Source organism: Athalia rosae, chromosome 1, assembly GCF_917208135.1.
Source record: "Athalia rosae chromosome 1, iyAthRosa1.1, whole genome shotgun sequence".
NCBI classification, from domain to species: domain Eukaryota; kingdom Metazoa; phylum Arthropoda; class Insecta; order Hymenoptera; family Athaliidae; genus Athalia; species Athalia rosae.
Genome location: NC_064026.1, coordinates 26333087 through 26355460, shown reverse-complemented (window position 1 = coordinate 26355460; position 22374 = coordinate 26333087). Strand labels below are relative to the sequence as shown.

General features: G+C 39.9%; 6 protein-coding genes across 13 annotated transcripts in view; 2 read left to right on the top strand and 4 right to left on the bottom strand.

Moving 5' to 3' along the window:
• LOC105685224 (fasciclin-2) overlaps positions 1-5533 on the top strand; it is a 43369-nt gene extending 37836 nt beyond the window's left edge. For 3 of the 4 annotated variants that reach the window (XM_048660235.1, XM_048660234.1, XM_048660233.1), the window contains 4 exons: positions 117-248; positions 642-711; positions 1447-1572; positions 2293-5533. In XM_048660235.1, coding sequence (XP_048516192.1) covers positions 117-248; positions 642-711; positions 1447-1572; positions 2293-2434 — 470 coding nt within the window. In that variant the 3' untranslated portion in view covers positions 2435-5533. The remainder of the gene's footprint in view (positions 1-116; positions 249-641; positions 712-1446; positions 1573-2292) is intronic. The other variant, XM_048660236.1, reaches the window with a different exon arrangement.
• A 173-nt stretch (positions 5534-5706) lies between these two features.
• On the bottom strand, positions 5707-7780 carry LOC105685161 (galactosylgalactosylxylosylprotein 3-beta-glucuronosyltransferase I). The gene is made up of 4 exons (XM_012399019.4): positions 7490-7780; positions 6660-7204; positions 6217-6513; positions 5707-6128 (listed from the first exon to the last, which is right to left on the bottom strand). The coding sequence occupies exons 1-4, from the start codon at positions 7611-7613 to the stop codon at positions 6030-6032; spliced, it is 1065 nt and encodes a 354-aa protein (XP_012254442.2). The 5' UTR covers positions 7614-7780; the 3' UTR covers positions 5707-6029.
• A 1039-nt stretch (positions 7781-8819) lies between these two features.
• Positions 8820-10722, bottom strand: LOC105685166 (farnesol dehydrogenase-like). Its single transcript, XM_012399026.3, has 6 exons — positions 10469-10722; positions 10138-10317; positions 9739-9907; positions 9524-9650; positions 9288-9423; positions 8820-9165 (listed from the first exon to the last, which is right to left on the bottom strand). The coding sequence occupies exons 1-6, from the start codon at positions 10580-10582 to the stop codon at positions 8992-8994; spliced, it is 900 nt and encodes a 299-aa protein (XP_012254449.2). The 5' UTR covers positions 10583-10722; the 3' UTR covers positions 8820-8991.
• Positions 10723-12297: 1575 nt separating this feature from the next.
• LOC105685139 lies at positions 12298-21661 on the bottom strand. Of its 5 annotated transcripts, none has more exons than XR_007280094.1 (5): positions 21502-21661; positions 21231-21382; positions 21079-21144; positions 12738-13591; positions 12298-12496 (listed from the first exon to the last, which is right to left on the bottom strand). XR_007280094.1 is itself a non-coding variant. In XM_020851948.2 (4 exons), the coding sequence occupies exons 2-4, from the start codon at positions 21285-21287 to the stop codon at positions 13493-13495; spliced, it is 222 nt and encodes a 73-aa protein (XP_020707607.2). In that variant the 5' UTR covers positions 21288-21382; positions 21502-21661; the 3' UTR covers positions 12298-13492. The 5 variants fall into 5 exon arrangements, 1 of the variants encoding a protein (XP_020707607.2); XR_007280093.1 differs by having other exon boundaries at positions 12750-13591; XR_007280095.1 differs by having other exon boundaries at positions 12298-12461; positions 12750-13591.
• Positions 13636-18128, bottom strand: LOC110116962 (protein bassoon-like). Its single transcript, XM_020851947.2, has one exon. The coding sequence runs from the start codon at positions 17672-17674 to the stop codon at positions 14264-14266; it is 3411 nt and encodes a 1136-aa protein (XP_020707606.2). The 5' UTR covers positions 17675-18128; the 3' UTR covers positions 13636-14263.
• LOC125502236 lies at positions 19875-20709 on the top strand. The gene is made up of 3 exons (XM_048660239.1): positions 19875-20124; positions 20257-20471; positions 20572-20709. The coding sequence occupies exons 1-3, from the start codon at positions 19969-19971 to the stop codon at positions 20687-20689; spliced, it is 489 nt and encodes a 162-aa protein (XP_048516196.1). The 5' UTR covers positions 19875-19968; the 3' UTR covers positions 20690-20709.
• Positions 21662-22374: the final 713 nt, after the last annotated feature.

Here is a 22374-nt window from a genome sequence, read left to right as displayed (position 1 = left end):
CATCAATATAACATCAAATCACCAGACATCGTTTGTTTGCTTTTGCACTAACTATGAAGCAGCGATCACCAAACATTTGATATTTACTAACTCCGCATCTCTTTACTTCCTTAAAGGTCAAGAAACGCAAGTAATGCAGCACGAAGGAGCCCTCATCTCTAGTGCAGCCATAATCGGGATCGTCATAGCAGTTCTATTCATCCTTATAATCGTCGTAGACGTTATCTGCTGCTGTGCAAATAAGACCGGTGAGTCTCTCTCCCCAGATATCGCAACAAGTTTCCGTTTATATTGTACTTTTTAATTTTCTCTTTTAATTTAATTTTCCGTTTGGGTAGGACGGCTAATGTATTTATAACATTTCCGACGACCCTTACATCATCTGTTTGATCTCTCGGTTAAACTCAAAATATATGTATATATATAAGAGAGATGATATTTTAACAAGTTTGTCATTCTCTAAATATTATGACATTCAATGTCAGTTTGTTTATCATATCCCTGGGTAGTTTTAAGGACGTCTGCAGTTGACGATGATTGCAGGACGTCATCGCTCTATTTATTTATGCCTGCACAAGCTAGGACTAATTAATTATTATCGTTATTAAAATGTATTTATTTTTTTTTCTTCTTTCTTTCAGGAATCATCTTTTACATCTGTGAAAGGTCTAGGAGAAAGCCCGTCGACGAAGACGATGCCAAGCTCGGAAGGTGAGAGAAAATCTTTACAGATATAGTTTCATTTCCTTTTTTCTCGTATATACCATATTTTTGTATTAGCGACTTGCGGAATATTTAATTCCGACTTTATTATAATATTTATACGTTGTGCTTTTGGCAAGTCTGGCGCTCTATCATCGTGTGTCATTTCACAAGATTCATCGTTTATCGCGTATCACATCATTCCTCACAAATTACGATCATTTCACGATTTTTTAACCGACAGAAGTAAAACGGTTGTACTGGAGGTACTGCGTGGTGTGATAAATTTTGGATATTCAAAACGCAGACACGTCAGTTTGTCTAAATATTCTGTGCAGAGATAATCATAATCAACTGAAATTTAACAAATTCTTTTCGGGATGCTAATTGAATGATGTAACATATAACGTAGCTAAAATTGCTCAGCAAAATGCAAACTAGTTAAAAAATGCAGGAGGAAAATGGTGACGGCAACGAGAGTAGGCAACATTTACTTTTTGTCCCGTGAATCTTGTATTCGAATGACGAATATATAACGGGAATAATGTGCTTTTATTATTTTAGAAAATTTCGGATTTTCAAAAACTTTTTCAGATTTGATAAAGTTTAGAAACATGATAACTGACGACCAGGTTGTGCTTGTTAATATTTTAGATAATATATTGATCTAGCGGATCAATAACACAGAAAATAGATGACGATAGATAAATCATATTTTCGTTTGTATGTGTTTTTTTATCATAGTCTTTACGGTTGGCGGTTTCCCTTGCCATATTGCGACCAAAAAATGGCGAATGTCGCCGGTGTAACGGCGATTCAAGATTCGGACGGTGGAAAAAATACGATTAAATTAGTCAAACATACCGTTATGTAAGAACGAAAAAAAAATATTAAAATTGGCATGAAATGTTTTATTCTCTTGGTAACGCATATGTACGTTGCTGTGTACTCAGCATGCTACTTTTTTTTTATCATCATCAATTATATGATTTACGCTTGTAACAGATTTTTGACGTAATATATTTTCGTGACGTGAGAGACTCGTTTCTCATACGAAATCGATTGAATGATGACGTAGATATTTATACAGTTGATAATTATATGGTATATGATTCTGGCGTACCGAGTGTCATCCAATGTAATTATATTATTATTTATGATTAACTTGAAGCATCTGGCGGATCAATTTAGCATGTATTATTTTTTCAATTAACTTTGCCTAACGTACGCCGCCAACCACCTTTGTTTAATGAGAGCCAATTTACGCTATCCATCAGCCTTCAGGTATCATCATCGATTCCCTCATTCATACCGCTCATCAAATAATTTAATCTGCTATAGCTTTTGGCGATGTTGCATGACATTTATGGTTCAAGATTTTTAAATATGATCGAGTATCGTATGACAATAAATACTGCGAACTAAGTTATGCATTATCGTATACATTCAAATTGTAAAAGTTTCTCATTAGCATGATGCACGCCATGGAAATGTTGCATCAATTTTAATCGTTTCACGAAATGTACTAACCCATGTCGAGAACGTTCTTGCACATTTCGATTAACAAAACCTACGTCTCGTCAATTTCAGAGATGAAAAAGAACCTCTCAGAGAAGAGAAGAAGATCACGCCGATAATCGACTCGGGTCTTCGCAGAGAGACGTCGGTGAATTTCAATGGAAAGACATCCGTATCGAAAACTGGTTTCGTTGGTAAAGACTCGGCGGTCTAGATATTCTTCCGGCGTACTAGGTTGTAAATTATTTTTTCAGCTGATGCAATTCTGAATATCAGAATAGAAAGACTTGAAATGAATTGAAATTTTCTGAGCTGCTGGTCGTCGCCTGACCAGGCGCACTATCAGCATTATCTGAAGCACCAATCAAAGCGATTGCCGAAAGCAGCTCTCGAACCTCACGCAACTACGATAAAAATCGAACAGTCAAGCAGTTCAATTTACCATTTTCAAAGTATTAACAAGTATTAAAATATTGCCAAGACGCAGCCTCTTCTCCAGAACTCGATCCAAGATCCTCAGATTTCAAGAGTTCGAACTAATCTCTCCAACATACTCCTCCACTCGATGGATTTTGCTATTGTCAGCTCTCTAAGAAATTTGCGACTAGCAACGCAACATTTTATCCTCCTGTCTTACTCATGTTCGTGTCTTGGGGGGTGGGGGTTCTTTAACTCGACTCGAGTGTCGGTCATCGAAATTTTGGTCAATCTCTGCGACGAGGTACGATATTACTACCCAGTCTTAACACCTGATCCTCACCGATATTAATTGAGTCTGGCTTGATGAGGAGAATTGATATTAACGAGAAAGAATAATGGTAACGAATCTTCTATTTTGCGATTTCATGATGACACAATGTTTCATGATTTTACAAATGGTACAAGCAACTCCGTGAATATCAACTACTGCAAAGTAAACCTGAATCTCCTGCCTATTATTTGGGAGATGCAAAAACCCAAACACATGTACTTATCTGAATTTGGGTTTACGGTGTCGCAGTTTTTAATCATCGAGAAGCGTCGCCTCTCATGGAATTCCCCTGACAAATTTAATTCGCGTCAATGGGATATATTCTGATCTGTACTTAATGATCAAACTTACTCTTAGTAATTCCTAGAATGAAATAGAAAATCAAGATAAAAGTATTACAGTAAACTTAGGTGATTAGTAGACGCGATAGAGGCTTTTAAAAGGAAGAATTATAGCGCAGAGGTAAATACACGCAGAGATATCAAATCGCAAATAAGCTTGGAGGTTTTAATTTGAGTCGCAAAAAAAAAAAAAAAAAAAAGAAAAAATCAATAAATATCAGAATATTTTGTGGTAGGTGTGTGAACAGTCTAGTACGCTGGGTTATGGAATAATTGTCTATGTTTATACATGTAGATGAACGTAAAACAAAAGAATAAAAAAAAAAAGGGATACAGGAGAATATTATTTTTCTCCATGAATCGTACCTACTTACAAATATATGTACATGTATCTATCTACGCGTATACATATAACTGTGTATAAATATCAATCTATAGATAATATAGAGCAAAAAAAATGATTGATTCGTCAATTCAACCAACTGATCGATCACCATGTTTGCGAAATGCGAGCTTTTTGATCACGTTCATAGTAGACGTACGTATATAAATTTAAAGATGAAAGAATGGGGACCGAAAAAATCCCGATCATGAGAGTTCCAATGAGTGTTATATTTATTCCGTAGTTTTGTCCGTAGGTCAGAACAAGTTTTTTGATTCTAATCACCGCCATCATCCGTCGTCGTTTTTTTGAAGACTGATTTCCTAGTATTTAAAACATTCTTTTCCTATGCGATAATTGAACTGTAATATTATTGTTTAATCATTGTATTACGAGTGTATATCGTCGTAAAAAATTACTTTTACATGGCCGATGTTCTTATTTACCTTATAGTCTATATGTAGGTATTATTAGATCCGTTTTAATCGGCCCTAAAATGTGATGTGTAAAACGTAATTCATCGTTAATTGTAGGTTTTTATTTTTTCACAAGTGTATATTTCTGTTTCCAAAATCACAAATATAATAAGATGTATTTTTCAATTGTAACCGTGTATATTAACGTTCCATAAAATTTACATTATCGATAAAAGAAACGTAAAATTGAAAAAAAAAAATATAATAAAATGAAGAAAAAAAAAAAACAAATAAGAAAAAATCTCTTTAGATATATTATATATTATATATCACGATATGTAAGTAGTTTAAGCACGATATTATCCAGTGGCATTTTCTTAACTCTGACGAGAATCCTTATCGTTCGTGCCATTGTCTCGAGAAGAAATCAACTCTGAAGTAAGTACGCTTCTCGCTTTACTCGCCGTTGATTTCATTGAGCACGGTTTGTAAATTTTCACGAAACATTATCGATATTCTGTTTTAATTTCAATCGTTGCCTCAGAACGCATCCTCCACAGTGTTGCTTTTTTGTTCGATGAAGAAACGGCATGTATTTATTTGAAATGGAAAGATAGAAAAGAGTCGGGAAATATAAGCATCGCCATGTCGCTCGTTGGGTGAGTAAGAGATAAATGCCATTGTATGGGACAGTATGAGAAAGCTTTTTGCAAAAACACAGTTAAAATTGTGATAAGTTTTTGTAATTGCTTGTAAACGTTTGCCTCGAGCCTTGAGAGGACTATGATTATTAAATTTGTAAGCTTAGGAGGGAAGAGTAGGGAAGAGGAAACGAAGAAAAACCCGGTCGGTATAATTAGTGTTAATCGCGCGCGCAGTATATGTATTTGTTTGAAATTCTTTTCATTGAAAATGTAAATTTTGTTTTCTAGCAAGTGCATATAATGCGCAGGGTAGCTTTTTTACGTAAGGTAACAACAGTTTTGCCAAATATAGTACTTATTAGCTTGTAAGTCGAGCACGTTGAGGATATAGAGGTATATAATGTATTACATATTATATATCGATTGAAATACTTATATACATGATACACATGAAAAATTATTACAGCTCCGTAAAAAGAATAGATGAATAAAATCCTAAAATAATAAAGTAAGAATAAATGACATGCAGCTATTTCGGAACTGTAACTAAAATACCAACTAGAGAACCGAGAACATCAATCTGCACTGCAGTATATGGCTTCCCAAGAAAAAGTATTAACACGCATCTTCCAAAAAAGTTTGACAAATATAAATATTACAACTTACTTTAATATTAAAGGTTTGTAGACATTAAGGCATATTTTTTATGTATGCTTTTTCTGTACGCGACAAAGAATAAAAAAAATAAAATAAAGAGTGAAAAGATTTTCAGAACAGAATCTTAGTTCGAACCTTTGCTTCTTACCGTTCGATCCATGCATATAATCTTGCTTGCATTCGGAAACAGTATTTTACGAAGCGAGTGAAGATTCTTTAACGAAACCAAATTCGGCGGCTTTTGACAACTCTGGATGATTCGGGTTTTGGACGCTCGGAGTAAAGGCAGACCATCTTTTAATGTTTTGTAAGGAACTTTATTTAGAAATACACGTATTACTGTATTCCGTAAATCTCATCAGTAAATCATTGAGTCAGAATCGGCGACGCTTCCGCTCTTGTATGTATAGAATTAGATCTAATAAATATCATGACAAAAATATAGCTAAGAGTATTCGAACGTCCACTGGTATAATTTCTGATAATTTTTTACTTAATGCTAATATAACTTTCTCACTCAACGCTGAACCGCATCATAGACCAACAAAAAATCAATTAACAGTTCAATTCAACTTCATTATCTTTTAACAATCTTTTACAAAACCATACAAATATTGCTCACACTTCCATGCCTGCGTTAGATCTTTTACCTTTTTTTATTAACAGCTGCTCAGAACTTAGCTTAGGAGGTTCGGTTCTGGTGTGCCACACGTATACCTGGAATTGCACGAAAGGTAATTATGCGACACTCTTATGGTAAGTTTGTGTCGAAGGATGTGATTTTATGTAATCCAGTTTATTATACCTTTGTGCAAAAATCCGCCAAAGGTTCAAGCTGTTCTCTTGTCGTTATTTGCCTCAATATTTCGCTCTCTTGATATCCGGTCGGTACCTCGAACGAGAACCAGGCGTCCTTATTTTTCAACAGTAGCTTAACATTTACCGCGAATCCAGCCATATCCATCGGAAATGGTCTATCAGGTTTCCAAACCGAGTTAAATCCGATGACTTTATTCGTTGCTTTATCGCATAATGGTCTTTCTACCATAAGTCCTCCGACCAGTCCTACGGGCCAAACACCGACGTGCCTAATTTTCTCCATCTGTAATTTGTACAAATATAAATTTAAAATAATCACCCTATGACCAAATAATGAAGCTAATCGAAATTGAACATGATCTTATCGCGTGAATCCATCTAGTTTCTAGCTTTTTCTATCCGCAACTCCGAAAACCTAAGGGGGATTACCTCTTCGAATAATTTAATTGAGTACGTGTTGTCGTCATCGGCAAAATAAACGATTCCTTCGTCGTCTGGACCAAGATTTTCACGCAACCACTTCAGTGCAGCATTTCTTTGCTCAATGCCTCTTGGTTTCTTCCAATTCGGATCGTTCCTCCCAAGTTTATAATTCGGTGGCGTTACCGCAGTGAGATGTGTATACGCAATGCCACTTTCTTTTAATAGATTAGATACCAGCACAGTTTCATTGACGGAGTCCTCGACGAGAATCCAGTGAAAAGTTGGCACATGCATAAAAGTCTGCGCCAGTCTTGTGAGCTCTGCCTTTTGAACGGGTCTTGCGAAAGTTGGCGTTATAGCGTATATTGTCGGTTTTTTACGCCAATACGCCTGACGCTTGAGTAAATCAGATGATAATTCTACCGTTAAATCTTCTATCATTATTTTTACATGTTTTGTCTGCCCGGGGGTGAGTATTGTGCCATTCATGGAATTTTCGATTCGTCGTTTGATATCTGGATACGAAGAATATTTTTCTTGCAAAGTTTCATCTGAAATTAATAAAGTTTTTCAGATAAGATCATTGCATTATATTTTCGTGCTGTATTGGATGGAGAAATCGACGAGACCACGTAGCACTAAGGTAGGACGTTGTCATTTGATATTCAAAAATGACCGCCAAGTCGAGAACGTCACGTGATCCTCTATCATATGATGTTGCGCTTGCGGGTTTGTAAGGCTACATAGTTGAGGAACTGACGCTATCAACTAGGTGGAACTGCTAAACTTTGTAGCCTTATTTTAGGTCTAATAATGAATTTGGATATATTACTCACATGAAATCCATTGGAGAATGATGATAGTAGTCAGTATCAGTACCAGAGTGTACTCCAAGAATCTTCTGTTTCGCATTTTAGGCTCCGTCCAATTTTCGTTCGTTAGAAATGCTGTTTCAACCATCGTTCGTTCGCCATGATACTTTCAACGCGGGGTGCTCAATTCGTATTCAACTTCCGAACCCCACCAAAGAAGAGTACGATTTTTACTTGTAGACTCGGCAATGATTTTACTCCATGAAGACTCAAAGTAAATGAGATTAATAAAAAGATGAATACACTGCAGCCTAAAATCATAGGTGAAAAGATAGAAAAATAATATTTGATTTCTCAGGCAGTCGTCGAAGATCAAACATGCTCTGAATTGTATGAGCAATTGTTGACTTCAGGAACATGAATTCTTCTCCAAAATTGAACATTGAGATATCTCGATCTCTTTTCGCATTCGAAAACCACAAATAAACGATTACTCGGTCAATTTGATGGATGTATTAATTTGGCTTGCAGATTCGGATTCCCGGGCTCAAGATACACCGCCCGAGTCTTATTTTCGACCCTCAAATTAGAAAACCATTGAAGGTTTAGAAAAAAGTCGATTCAGAGTAAAAGTTTGAAATTCTGCAACATGTGATCTGTAATTTAGACTCACATTATTTTTAGTCCCAGGACCTGATATTGTTTTTCAGGGGCATGGCAGCCTACGGAGTAATAATGGCAACTCATCAATTATGTGGATAATCTACTTTGCAAGAAAAAGTATATAAATTGTATTCTGATATGTAGACATGAAGCTAAAGCAGTCCATTCAATAATGAAAATTCACTATCATCCATGAATTATTTGTTCCGTTAATATAAAATATAAATTATCTACGTTTCTGCGGACGTCATTGACCGATATCTCGATCAATAGATTTTATTAACAGCTCAATTTTCTTCGCTTCTAGAAAGAAAAAAATGAAGATATGTTTGTAAATTCTTGTACAAAATATGTCTGCCGTATGTCATTTCAAACTACAAGTAGGAATATATTGTGTTCTTGTCAATTTGAAACTCACACTTTGAGGTGAAATCGGTGAGCCGTCAATGTTAAAGCGACCTTGACGCTGGAGTGATAACGAAGAAAGAATTAATAAATTCTCGTTTTTATAACGTAGCAACAATTTTATCATCCTACTCATTCGAAAGGAATTCACTGAATCCATTTTTTCATTCATTCTTCGATAGTCCGAATAGTTTCTCGATGGACTTTCCAGTTGCATGCGAATAGATGAATCATCGTCATCAATATTTTCTTATTATTTTTTCATAGTGAATAATGTTTACAGTAATTAATCAGGATTATTTTGAAATTTTATTTTATAAATTCTGGCATAGTTTGAAATTGGATTCGTCATCGCAATGCAGATGACGATTGCCAGAGTTCTATTGTAAATTTGGTATTTTTTTTTCTCGTTAATTCAGCAAATTAACATGCGATTTAACACCGATAATTATTTCACTCTATATCTTAAGTCCGAGCGGTTTAATGGTCAGCTCGGTAATCTGGACATGTTGCGGCACCGATAAAACGTAAGCAACAGCATTTGCGATATTTTCAGGCGACAAAAATGGAAGGCTCTCGCCGGATCCCGCAGGTTTTGGGAAATTCGTTTCTACTGGACCCGGACTCACACTCTGGAATGAGCAGAAAAACAAATTAAACGTTGGTCAAAATTGGTAGAGAAAAAAAAAAAAGAACTACAGCGAAACGTCCGGATAAAAATGTAGAAATCTTTGGGAAAGTTTGTGATCCTCACCGTTATCCTAATATTTAAGTCAGCATGGGCCATCTCGTACTGAAGAGTTTCACTGATTGCTGTCACTGCGTATTTAGTTGCAGGGTAAACGTTCAACGCAAGACCCGGAATATCGTAGATACGATGACCGACAACGCTGGAAAATGAATATAATAAAAATGGACGTCGATTTCGAGAACATTTAATACAATAAAATGCAGAAAAATTATTCTGGAGTCAATATAACAGGTAAATACCTATTTATATTGATTATCGTTCCTGCGGTTCTTTTCTCCTTCATGATTTTGAAAGCTTCCTTTGTACAGTAGAGTAATCCTAGCACGTTTGTATCGAACGTGGTTCTGTAGTCACTGGCATCCAGGTCTAATAATATTTTGATAAATTGCATGAGTGAACAATTAATGAAATAATTTTCGTTGCTCTAACGAATATTAATAGACGTAATTCTCACCGACAATATTTCCAACGATAGCGCCTCCGGCGTTATTTACTAAAGCGTCAACGTTTCCCAAATTAGTCTTGATCCACACAAAGGCGTTTCGGACGGCTACGTCATTTGAAACGTCCGCCTGAACAGGGTAGAATTTTCCCTTGGCGCCCGCCAAACTCTGTTCGATTGCCTGAAATGAAAGATGGAATGATTTTCCGATCGCGAAATTGGGTTCACTTTATCTCGAAATTTTTCTATTTGCGGCCTAATCACTCGTACGATTATATTCGATCCGTCATTTTTAGATTTCCGAAGACCAACGTAATTTTTCCACTCTTCATAGTACCGCTCTTTCCAGAAATTGAAAAATCTTCCGAAAATTATTAGGAATTTTGCTGCATTGTAGTTTTCATCTCTTACCTCCAATTTAGATATCGTTCTAGCGAGTCCTACAACCGTCAGTCCTGATTTGACGAGACGTTTCGAGATCGCGGCGCCGATTCCTGAAGAAGCTCCGGTCACGACCACTACTTTTCCCTCCCAATGTTCCAACAGGTTTACTTCGTCCGGCAACGAGGTCACATTTTCTACAGCAGGTCTCTGTACGATAAAAAAACAACAAACGGTAACATAAGTAGGGCTAATTAATTGCGCAAAGTCTTAGGTAGAAATTATGCATTAATTCAATTCGGTAATTGTTCACTGAACTATCACCCCTATACATCCGAAGATCCAACGTTGAAATACTCACCTGCTCGTCACAAACGGGCAGTCTTTCAGATGTGATTAATCGTGTCGTTCCGTCAGGATATGCGGAACCGACAGCCAATAGCGCTGCGAGGAAGAGGAAGACACCGTTTGGCATCTTTGATAGTATTCAGGTAATATTTATATTATCGTGATTCGAAGATTCCTGATGTTGCCGGCCTTATCACTCAGTACCGGCGCGGTTGAGAGGGCGAAATAACGTGTGCCGAAATCGTGTGTTGAGCTCACAATTTTAATGCGACAACTCTGCAGTCTTATATACCAGCTCTGCCTACATGCCCAGAAGATGACCAGCGAAAAATTAAAAATGGTTTTGTCGCTTGAGGTTGAATTTAACGCACCTGAATCGAATAGCAAATTTGCCCACTTGCTTTTGTAATTGTAATCACTTGTCGCGCTATTACAGGTGAGAGAACTTAGTTTCAAAATTATATGTATAAGATATCACCTGCAAAAGATTCATAACTGTTGAAAGTTTTTGAAAATATTGAATCAGGGATTCAGATTTGAATAGTTTATCTTCAAGATTCGATAAGATCAGCGGTAATTTTTTGAAACCAAGTATATAACGATCGTGAAACGAACGATGCGTAATGTCTACATTATATGAGAATAGATTAAGAAACTAGAAATATAAGCATTTAGTTAAATATTTATGAATTTGGTTAAGTTCGCGTAAGTTGAATTTGCTGTATCACGATGACCAACGCATCATAGTTACTTGAGGCTGATCGTAAATTGTAGCCATTTGTCGTTACCCTTTACGTGTCGCAACATATTAGATGGAAATTTCAGTAGGAGCAAACGAGTGTAGTTTCATCAACTTAGAATTTTATTATTGTTCGAATACTTTCAAGAAATTTCTCCCAGTGCTGTAATATTTTTACGAGTATAACGGCCAATAACAATAATCGAATGTAGGCTACTAATTATGGTTTCAGACACATTTATTGCGTGTTGTTCGTAAATGAAATAGGCCATAAATCATTCACACATAATTCACTCATGATAACAGAAAATAACAAATACGCCGGTAAGTTGGTATAAATAATTCCATATAACTAAATATATCGTGAGTGTGAGATTAAAATTGTATGAATAATCGAGACATTTCCATAAACATTGCTCTCCGTCTCAATTAGATCGACAGATTTGTTTCTTTGAGGTCACGGTGTAACGGAATATATTCTTTTTATTGATTCGGCGAAAGCCTCTTTCTTCGCGTCAGTAATTGCGAATATACGAAATCAATCATTCGATTAATCGTGAAAAAAATTAAAGAAAGAGAGCCACCTATGTCAGAGCATTATGTATACGTCATGACGTGCAACGCGATGCGATGGATCGCTTAATGTGAGGGATTCTAAGGGATGATGTGATTGGGATGTAATTAATGCGACTCGAACTCTCAGCTCATATCATCGGCGGTAAACTTTTATTATCGTTTCAATTTACACAAAAGTTTGTTCGCATGGATACAGCGTCAGTTACAATGTCTTCGGAAATACAATCGTGTCATTTACCTTCAAGGTACTGTCATATTTGTTCTTGCAAGGACAAGATTTTTTTTTAATGAGAGATGATGCGTGTGATGAAACACCCCAGACACGGTGATGAAATGTTCCGTAGCCTGCCCATCCCCCTTCTGGCAAATCAGAACAGAATAATAATTCAAAATCATCAGCGGACCGATGATTTCTATGATCGCTATCTCCGTTGATCTTTATTCTGAAAAATCAATTCATCGTTATCGTGTTCAAGACTAATGATACTACGAACAATCTTTGTGGACTAAATTGATTGAAAACTTACAAAATGGATTCAATTTCCCTCTACTCAAAATGATGATCGTACATCTGCTCCATAAAGAGACGCGTTGAAAGTATCCATAGTTCCACAGCCAACCATATCGCGTTGATGTACCAGGACTCGGAAGGCCTTTTTAATTAGTTATGCCATATCACGTCCTTTCGAATCTTAAATATGACGATGCGTAATCAACATCAATGATCTGTCAATGAACATACGTCACCTATTATCACCACGTCCGTTATTATACACTAACTAATGATAAGTGCGATTGATCTCACGAGAGATCGCGTTGCGTTTGAAATAAGATAACTTAAAAATTTCAGTCCGCTGTTCAATTTCGGTATCAGGAGAACATCTGACACAGGACGTTAACGATGTTCAGCACTGTACATTTGTACTTATGGATACACCCGTGCTGCATTCGATCGACGATAACTCACCTAGCTACTAACCTCATATCATCCATCGTTGAATAGATATGGCTTTTCTAAGCCCATTTTTGACTTTTCATATCAGCGAAACATCAGACCCAAAGAGGTGGCGCTAAATTCATGACGTGCATAGTCTAACTCGTCGATCACGTTTGCACAGTTGTAAAAGCATTCGTTGTGTGCTGGTACCATTATTGATGTTATTATACCTGTTCGCGAAAAGCTGATCACGAAGTCGATTTCACGACAGAAATATAATTCTCTCGAAAAGTTTTCGCCCAATTTTTTCATTATATAGTACGTATAAAACACGGAGGACCCTCACGAGAACCAGACCCTATAAACATTTATTGCAAGATTAAAATTCTCAAACCATTCTTGCATAGCCTTGAAGTCTATCGCGATTACCTAAGCATGCATAATACGCGCATTTCTCAAGCGGATCTATAATTTTAAGAATAATTAAAGGAGTTGGTGTTCAGGAAACATTGCTGACGGTTTTATTTCTTGAAACTTGAATAAAAACTCACACAAAAATTCATCTGGCACACGTGCAATTGTATCTCTTACATCGAAATAATAGGTGAGCCCTAGTTTGTGTGGCGTACATTTTCGCCGTGTCGATCACCCCGGCTCGTTTTACTTTAATAACGGATCCGATATCTTTAACAATCAAGTTTATTCTCCATGCAATTCGCACAGAAAATCACTGTTCTCAGTAACATCGGATTCAGACATTCTTTCTTGAATTTAGAAATTTTTATCTAGTTATCGACCATCAATAGTCGGGTTTTCAAGTTGTCCAAAATCTCCGTCATTTTCGCTTCCAGGTCTGTCCGCCGTTGTATTGCTTCAGTTTTTTGCTGAAAATATAAAATTTTATGAATAATCAACTGTCGAATGCCGTTACGTTATTTGGAAGTAAAGATGAATGGAAGTAACGATGCTGCATCGATGACGCCTAGATAGAGGAGACGGATAATTACTCCGTAACGTTACACAAGAGGCCATAACAGTTGCCTATTTTATTTTTGGCTGCCTCAGAGTTTTATAAATAACCGAACGTAAGTGCTCGATATATCTCTACGAAATTCCAGGGAATGCCGTAATACGTCTCCACGGAAATGCATGTGTATAAATAAAGTTACTGCCTCAGCTGCAGGAGGCATCAGTCCCCTGAAATCAACGCTAAACCTCCATCGACTCTGATGTATTTCTCGATGCATTGTTGACGGCGGCTTTTTTTTTCCAATATTATCAACTACGGGATTCAATTACTGCAGGATATGAATCGCGGGAAGCGGGTTCAAAATTAAACTTTTAATTACAGTTTAACGATATGCAGTTCTTATTAAATTATACAAAGCCAACTATTCGCGATTTTCATCCTCAGATTCGCCTAGACGGCAAAATCTGCGATGTTTTCATACAATTACAACATTTTTGGGAACAACAATTTATAACGGTAACTATAATCTACTGTACAAACTTCATCGATGTATAATAAATTTTTTCGCTGGTTAAATGATCAAGGGTTAATATCGATGAGAATACCCGATGAGGTGTACCGGACCCTCCGGGCTGAGTTGTTTTCTTTCGGAGACCGTGACGGTCGCGACTTTGTTTCTGTACTCCTTGACCTTGACCTTTTCCGTGTCACTTTCTGGCTCGACGGTGAATTCCGTTAGTTTTTCGTCGTACTGATAGGGGGTTGGATCCGAAACAACCGGCAAATCGTCGTGAGCATCAGGCGATGGCGTTCCACCGACCTCTTCCAATCTGCCATTCTTTGCGCCATGTTCGTAATCGTAATCATTTTGACTGAAGCCAAAAAAGTCGTGGGCGCTTTTCGGGTCGTCAAATTTAAGCGACGACTTGTCCTCCGATTGCGGGTCGAAGCCTTGGTCCTGATTTCTTGGTTCTTCGTTACCGACTACTTCGTCAAATCTTCGCCCACTCGCACGAGGCTCCGAGGGCACGTAGTGCTGATTCAAATCCGCTCCTCTATTACGCAAGTCGATATTGGCAAGTCCAAAATGCCTGTTTGGACCGTCGTGAGAAATGGCAATGCGATCATTACCGTTCTGTTCGTAGTACTGCGATCCAATTGGCCGATATCGTTGCTGATTTTGTTTCTCCGTTGGTAATGGCCTCGGAGATTCTTGACCATGCCCCGAATCTCGCAAATTGTCTGGTCTACGATTGTCGTCGTACCGACGTTGCGAATCTCCGAATGAATATTCGTTCGCGGGATAGCCGCCATTTTCGACATAAGTCGGTTGGATTTTGTTGAGGGGGCTCGATTCTTGCTGGCTAAAACGTTCCTTCGAATTCTGAGGATAGTCGTCGCTGGTTGCCGGAGTACGCGGTGCACTGGGAGTCCTCGAATATCCGTAGGTCTCATGATCTTTCGGACGTTCTTTCAAACTCTTGGTCCCGATCAGATATCCGTGGAAACTGTCTGGTCCATCTCGTTGCTGAGGTCCACTACGTTCGCTCTGGAAGCCTGCGGTGTCGTACTCTGGTTCTGAATATCTTTCACGGGGTGCTTCCGATCCTTCACCGCGAGACGAGCCGTCATTTGCATTTCCCGGGAGCTCGACAACGTTCGTTTGCTCGGTACTGTCGAACACGTAGTCAAACGGAGCCGGCCAAGCGATGCGCTCCTTGGATTCTCCGTCGTGGAGATTCCCGACGGTCAATTTTTCCGGTAGACCAATTTTTGGTGTATATTTGTCGCCCGCCAGCCTCCTATCCGTTGCCTCTTCCTTGGTGGATTCCGCGGTTTCGGTGGGCTCGGTACTTCCGGAATACCGATTGTACGACTGGATTCGCGGTATACCCGGCTCAAAATCGTCCGAGTCATAAATGTACTTGATGGGTGAGAAGTAAGGGGTGAAATTCTTGAAATCAAATTGGTAGAGCGGAAGTTCTTTAGTATCATCTTCCGCACGCTGACTCTCCTCCGATTCCTCGTTAAGATTGTCCTCCGTATCGGCTCTCAAGTCTGCTTTGCTGTTGTCCGCATTTTCGGGACCAGTTGAAATTGCTTCCTGCTTCTCTACTGGTTCTTCATTTTTTGAGTAGGGCTCGTAGACACCGAATGCTTCAGAATAATCCGGTGACTTGTTCGCGTTATCGGGCTTAGAACTCGCCTCATCTGCTTCGTTAGTGCTTTCCAATTTCGTCGGTGACCCGGAATCCCCTTCACGCTCATCTTCAAGTTCATATTCTTCGTACTTGGACTCGGGAGCAACAGGCGTTCCGTATTCTTCTCTTATTTTGTCCAGACGGCTGTCGAAATCGTCCTGATTTTCCTTCCACCAGGGTTCTTTCTCTTTCGCGTAGCCACCAGAATCCTTGATCATTTTTTCAGGCGTGTACAATCCCGTCCTAGAGTCCTTGAATTTTACAAAATAATCGGCGATGTTTTCGTCAATTTTTCCTTCGTTCTCCAAACTCTCTCCATAGCTGTTCCTGATGTTCGGTCTGTTCGCAGTCCCTTTCCCTCCAGAAAGTGGCGAATTTTCTTCATCTCGCTTATCGCCATTGGTGTATTTTGGGTAATAATCTTCGTCCTCGTGCTGTACGGATTCTTCGTCGTACCTCGAGTAGTTTCTTGGACTTTGGTCCTCGTCCCGTTCGACTCCTCTGTTAGGAGAGTCATCTTCGTTGTCGGAATGCGACCGTTCCCTATGACCTGCGCTCGGTGGTCCATCATCTTCTTCGTATTCTCCGTTGGATTCTTCGTCGTTACTCTTCGCTGTATCTTCATTTCTCGGACTATTTCGTTCTCGCTCTTTTTCTCGAATTATAGCGATACGCGCTTTATCTCTCTCCGCGATTTCCTGTTCTCGATGCGTAAACCTCTCGTCGGTATTTTCATGGTCTTGCTGTTGTTTCTCGAGTAAGTCTTCGTGGTATTTCAGCCGGTCGGCATACTCCTTTTGTCGCTCCTCGAGCTCTTCGAGTCTCTCTTGGTATCCTTGAAGCCAATCGGGCGGATTCACGTGTCTTTCTTCGGCTCTGGGTAACGCCGAATACGGATCCCTGTCCCCTTGAATTTCCACGTTTTCCACATTGAATTTTTCGACATCTTTTTGATTCCTGTACTCAGTTTCTACCTCCTGACTGACCGGACTCGCAGCTTTCGGTTTCGACGGACTCCCTCCCGCCATTGATGTTGGGGGACGCGTCGGCGGCAGCAATGGGGACAAATTAGGAACAATCGGGCTCGGTATTTTTCCCAAAGATGGTCTTGGCGCGGGTGGAACGACCGGAGTTTTCCCCGGCGAAGGTGCTGGAGCAGCCGCAGGTGCTGGTGCTGGTGCTGGAGCTGCACCCGTGGAATTTCCATGAAAGAGTCGCTCGTACCGAGTCAACTGCGCCGGGAGATTTGCGTTTGCGTTCGGTCCGAAGTTCACCAGTCCGGTGATCCTGATGGTTTCTCTCTGAGTGGATTTCGGCGAGGGAGCTGGCGCGTTTGGCGATGCCGCGGGTCCAGGAGGAGGTCCGGAAGGCCGAGGAGGAGATGCAGGTTTTCTCGGGGGAGCGACCGATGCGGTGGGGGGTGGTTTTGGCGAAGCTGGGGGCGGCGCGGGTGGAGCTGGGGGTTGCGGTTGGGGGTTGGGGAGCGAGGCGACCTGAACTGGCGATAAATTGTAACCCAGGGCACCGGCGAGGCCCCGCACGATGAAGCCCAATGTCCGTTTGTCTCTCGGTCTTCCATTTTCGTCGAGAATCACAACGGTCTCCTCCGAGTCCGCCGGACCAAGAGCGTCCGCGACGTCGAAGGGATCGGATATCGCGAATCTGCTCGGATAACCGGCGGCTTGAAACGATCCGCGAACGGCATGCCCGTCCACGGATCCCCCGTTCTCGATCCAATCACGCCCAAGTTCGCCTTGAGCGGAGGCGAACCAGATGAGAAGTATGAGAGTCCTCATTGTCGTGAGAAAAATTTTAACGGCTCGCTTCACTTCTCTCGTCAAACGAGATTAATGTTCAACATATTCGTGAACTGAGACTAATTCGTCTGTATATACGTGGAACTATCTTCCCGGCGATGATCGAGTCATCGAATGCACTTTCGGTCGAGCACGAATAATATTCACTCGTTATATTGTCACTGAACCGAAGAGGGGCGTGAACCTGGCATGCGGGAACTCTGGCGCTGAGTGAATTCGGAAGAAGACTTTTAAGCTATATGAGGTTTGTTAGGGAACTGTCCACCTGATCGTTCGAACGCCACGGAACAATAGACCGCCGATCGTGTCGCAGGCTTGTTTGTAACTGGTCGACTGGTCTCCGGTATTTTTGCATAATATTGAAAAGAAATGAGAGTTTCACTCGAATTACATGGACATGAACACACGCTTATTGATTTGAAACAAGTAAAGCGTGGCGACGATACGCTGTCAACGAGATACCCCGTGCGGCGTTATCCTTATAACAGAATTGAATCGCAATTGAATAATCAAAGATCATTTATATATTATCTATTCAAATAACTAACTCGGAAAAAAAAAAATCGATTCTTCGCACCACCAACCGTATGCCTATACCAGACCCGGGTCGTTGTACGCACCCGTCCGCGTTACGCAATTCTGTAACATTTCGTAATAATAAAATAACCGCATTTTCGATGATTCTTCGGTTACGGCATTCGCCATAGTGTCAGTGCCAAATGACGAAGCATTCGCTTGAAATTTCTCGCCTCTGTAAACGGTCGTTCCGTAATCGATGATGTAATTGTAACAATTTCTTTTTATCTTTTCTCTATTGTCACCTGCTCCCGATGGCTTCCTTATTGGAATATTAGGCATTCCTCGAGAATGTCAAATTTAATCGATATTCCGATTTTTAAGTTTTCTCTCTGTGTAGGTATGGCGTTAAATTGAAAATTGCCACCACATTCATACGACTCAGGTATTGCTGCTAGACGACGAGATACAGAGTGAAAAATTACCACGGTATTCTTTAGGTAATATTATTCAACCGATACAGTTAATTTTTTTTTTCTTTTTTTTTTTCCAATCCAATTTCATTATTTCCTAAGTGTTGCGCCAAAGTGTCACACAAGCGCGAGTCACTTTCCTAGAATGACTCCAGAGTTTATTCGTTGCATATAGAGAAAGTTTATTTGCCATTAGCTTCCTACTCCACTGTATCCATGATTCCGAATGACTGGAGTCCAGTTCGCACTGTGTAGCATACAATTCGATCGCACAACCTCATCTCCTACGATAGAAAAACACGTGCTTTCTATTACCCGATTGCGTAAAACTAGAATTCATTAGTCGAACCTTTTACGAGTTGGATGGCCGGTTAACCGTTTCCACCGAACTCGTATTGTAATCGAACAATGTGTTACTCGATTTCCAAAATCGATGAACAGTTCTATCTATAATTCTATTTACCCATAATCCGATTGGTCCCACATTTTTCATTGAACCTTTTTTTTCTTCAAATATTCCATTATGTACTTCATCACCCAGGCTTACGAGATTAGAGAAAGCACGCTGAATGCATGCGAATGTGATTAAAAAACACCACGAGAATCGCGACAGATTTTTTCTTTCCCCCTTTTTTTTTTTCTTTTGCGGGCATTCCGAACGACCATTTGCTGAAAATGCACCGAGTTACGGTCTGATTGCCTCGGTTCGTTTCGACACGACACAAATTTCTATATTACGAAGTAGAATTTCAGGCGATGAACGTTTTGAAAAATAAACGATAGGACAATCGAAGGGACGTATGCGTCGCATCCGCGAGATTCTCGATCGGCAAAAAGTTTCAGTCGAAATGAAATGAAAAAAATCCGAACCGTTATTGGAGTCACGTATAAGCGCCGCGATAATTGCTGACAAATTTGTCGCTGTACGGACGAGATATCCTTACGCGCGTATGGAAAAGGTAGCGTTACCCAGTTCTACCGGGTATAAATATATCGTAGCTGTGAGGCGAATACGTGAAAAGCAGGTAGGGTTCGGAGTGAAACGAATGATGTTGTTTATTCTTGTCTTTCATGTATCTTACACTTCATCGGAATCCGACAAACTCACAATCAAATAGGTCTCTTCGCCCCGTTTCGTATGCGAGGTAATCGATTTGACCCGTACCCAGGGATTTGTATATTTGCAACTGTGTACCTTAAACGCGTTATAAGTTACGTGCAAATCCTGCAGCCCTCTGTAAATGGGAGTGGTCACTTGCCACATTTATACCAACGCTGTTTCCTATGTGGTTCAACCGCTCCGCGAAGTTGCTGGAAATTTACCATAATCAAGAAAACGAATTAGTTTTACCTCGGGGAGCTGGTATAAAAGAACTGTCCCGACTCATAAGTGATATCAGTCGGGCAAACCGCGCGATAACCTGTAATATGAAGTTGTTGGTAAGATGCGAAGAGAATTGTTTTTATTTCTTCTTTTCTCTCATTTCTTCTTCACCCAATTTCCGGCGAATAGTTACGTGCGGAAATTCTGACTGGAATAATTTTTAACCGACAGTCGATTTGCGTTTTCAGCTCTTATCTTTGGGCTTGGTGACCCTGGCGGTCCAAATTTTTAGCCAAGAATCCGTCGCGCCAACCGAAATTGGCGAGAGCAACGAGGTACCCGCGGGAGCTATCGTCGCTCAGGAACGATCGATTCAGGAACCGGAACAAACGGAGGACAAAAAGATTAACAAACGCAGCTACGGATTCGGGCCATGGGGGTGGCCTGAATACGGATGGCCATGGTGCGAGTCCAGTGATCTTTATCTGACGATCGCAAAATTGCGAATAACTCGACTCAAAAGGCAGAAATCCAAAACCAAATCATACGTTTCTTCTTCGTAGGCCCGGCTGGGGATACGGCGGTTACGGGGGTCACGGATGGTACGGGGGATGGTATGGCGGTCACGGTTGGCCGTCGTGGTACAGTGGCCACGGAGGCGGCTGGCACAACAAATGGTAATCCATTTGTTCTCGTCGTCGAGAATCGCTCATGTCTTCCCGAGGGACGCGAACACTAAGCGTTATGGTATCATGGTAATTGTGATCGTCGAGAACGTTGAAAAATCCAAGTGTCCCCATTATCGCACGAAAAATCCCGTTTACTTTTTTCCCAAAGTAAATTAATCCGCATCGGAGACTGTTCATTTTTTCTATTATTTTTTAAGTTTATAGTTTCTGACGTATATTATGTAAGGTATAGTTGTAAAATTGAATTTGTTTGAGCTTGACATTGTGAATTGAGTGTTATCATTATCGTTTTCTTTTTTTTTTATAGTAATTATAACCGAAGTAGATGTAATGATGAGAATATTCTATAAAAATGTGTGACGATAATATCTCGTGTTTTACCTGCAATCTTTTTTCCATAAAAGCTGAAAGAATCTCCTCACATATGGTCAGGTTTCTGTCAGTGTCCTGCAGAAAAATCGGAGAGAGATTTCAACGATATAATTGAACGTAGTTACGTGAAATTAGTTATGAGTTAGGAATTTCTACGTCACCTTTAAAATATTGGTTAAATCCTTTATTTTTTGTAACTTGACTCGCTGATCCGTCATCGTAGATAATGAGTAATGAATACGGTTTCCAAAGTTGCCAGGTGCATAGGCTTGTCACAAACGGACTTGGAAAGTCGAATGCACTTGCCTCGAATCTACATCGTTCGCAATATATACAGTTATATTGTTGCTTAGGAACCGTATAATGAAAACACAAGAAAACGGAGAACTTACGTCGCATTATTATTTGGAAATCAATGAGAATTATACCTACCCAGCCGTGTTCTCGTTTCACAATTGATTATAAGCCCTGAATCATGACAAGGCCGAGAAGCGGATAAGATCCACGGTCGAATTTGTGATAAAAAGTATTTCGAATCGCGAAATTCGTTTCGCATTCGTACCATCCGGTTTCGAGACAGACCTGTAGGATTTTGCGCAGAGTTTACCAAGCTGCTCGGAAATTTCAACGTTTCCGATGCATCTCGAATAATTTGAGAGCGTCGAGGGAGTTACCGTTCGTCGATGAATTTACACCGGGAGAAACACCAACCGCCGGTAAGTACTTTGGATAAGGTGTAAACCGTGCTCGGTCGATCTTTTGCTTACCGCCGGTTAAGCAGAGGGGACGACCAAGAATATGGATTTTTTCGAGCGCCAGTGATCGAAAGTTCCGGAACATCGAACTCCGTGTGATTCTTGCGTCCGGATTCAATGATTGTTCTAATCGTTCCATGATTCGATGAATATTTTACATTCCGTTCACTCTGGGCTGTATACACTCCAAACTCCTTGTACAGACCCTCTCGTCGTAAAGTATTTACATATTCGACGTTCATACTATCTACTTCCGGCTTTTCAAGAAATACGAGCATTGTTTCCGAGAGTGCGTAAAATCATTCTTGTAAAAGCTTTCGGAATAAAGCCCGCCCAGTAGTTGAAAAAAAAGAGAAGAACGAGATGTCCTCTTCCAGATGAAATGCTCATTCGGTATATATGCGTACATTTATCTTTTATCATTATCATTTGAATCCTCTGAATTTTTTTCAACGACTTTCCGAGGACGGATCAACCGAGTTTTCATCGAAGTTCTCATGATCCACAGAATCAGATTCAGCCCGGAAATGATCGATTGTCGGGATCAATG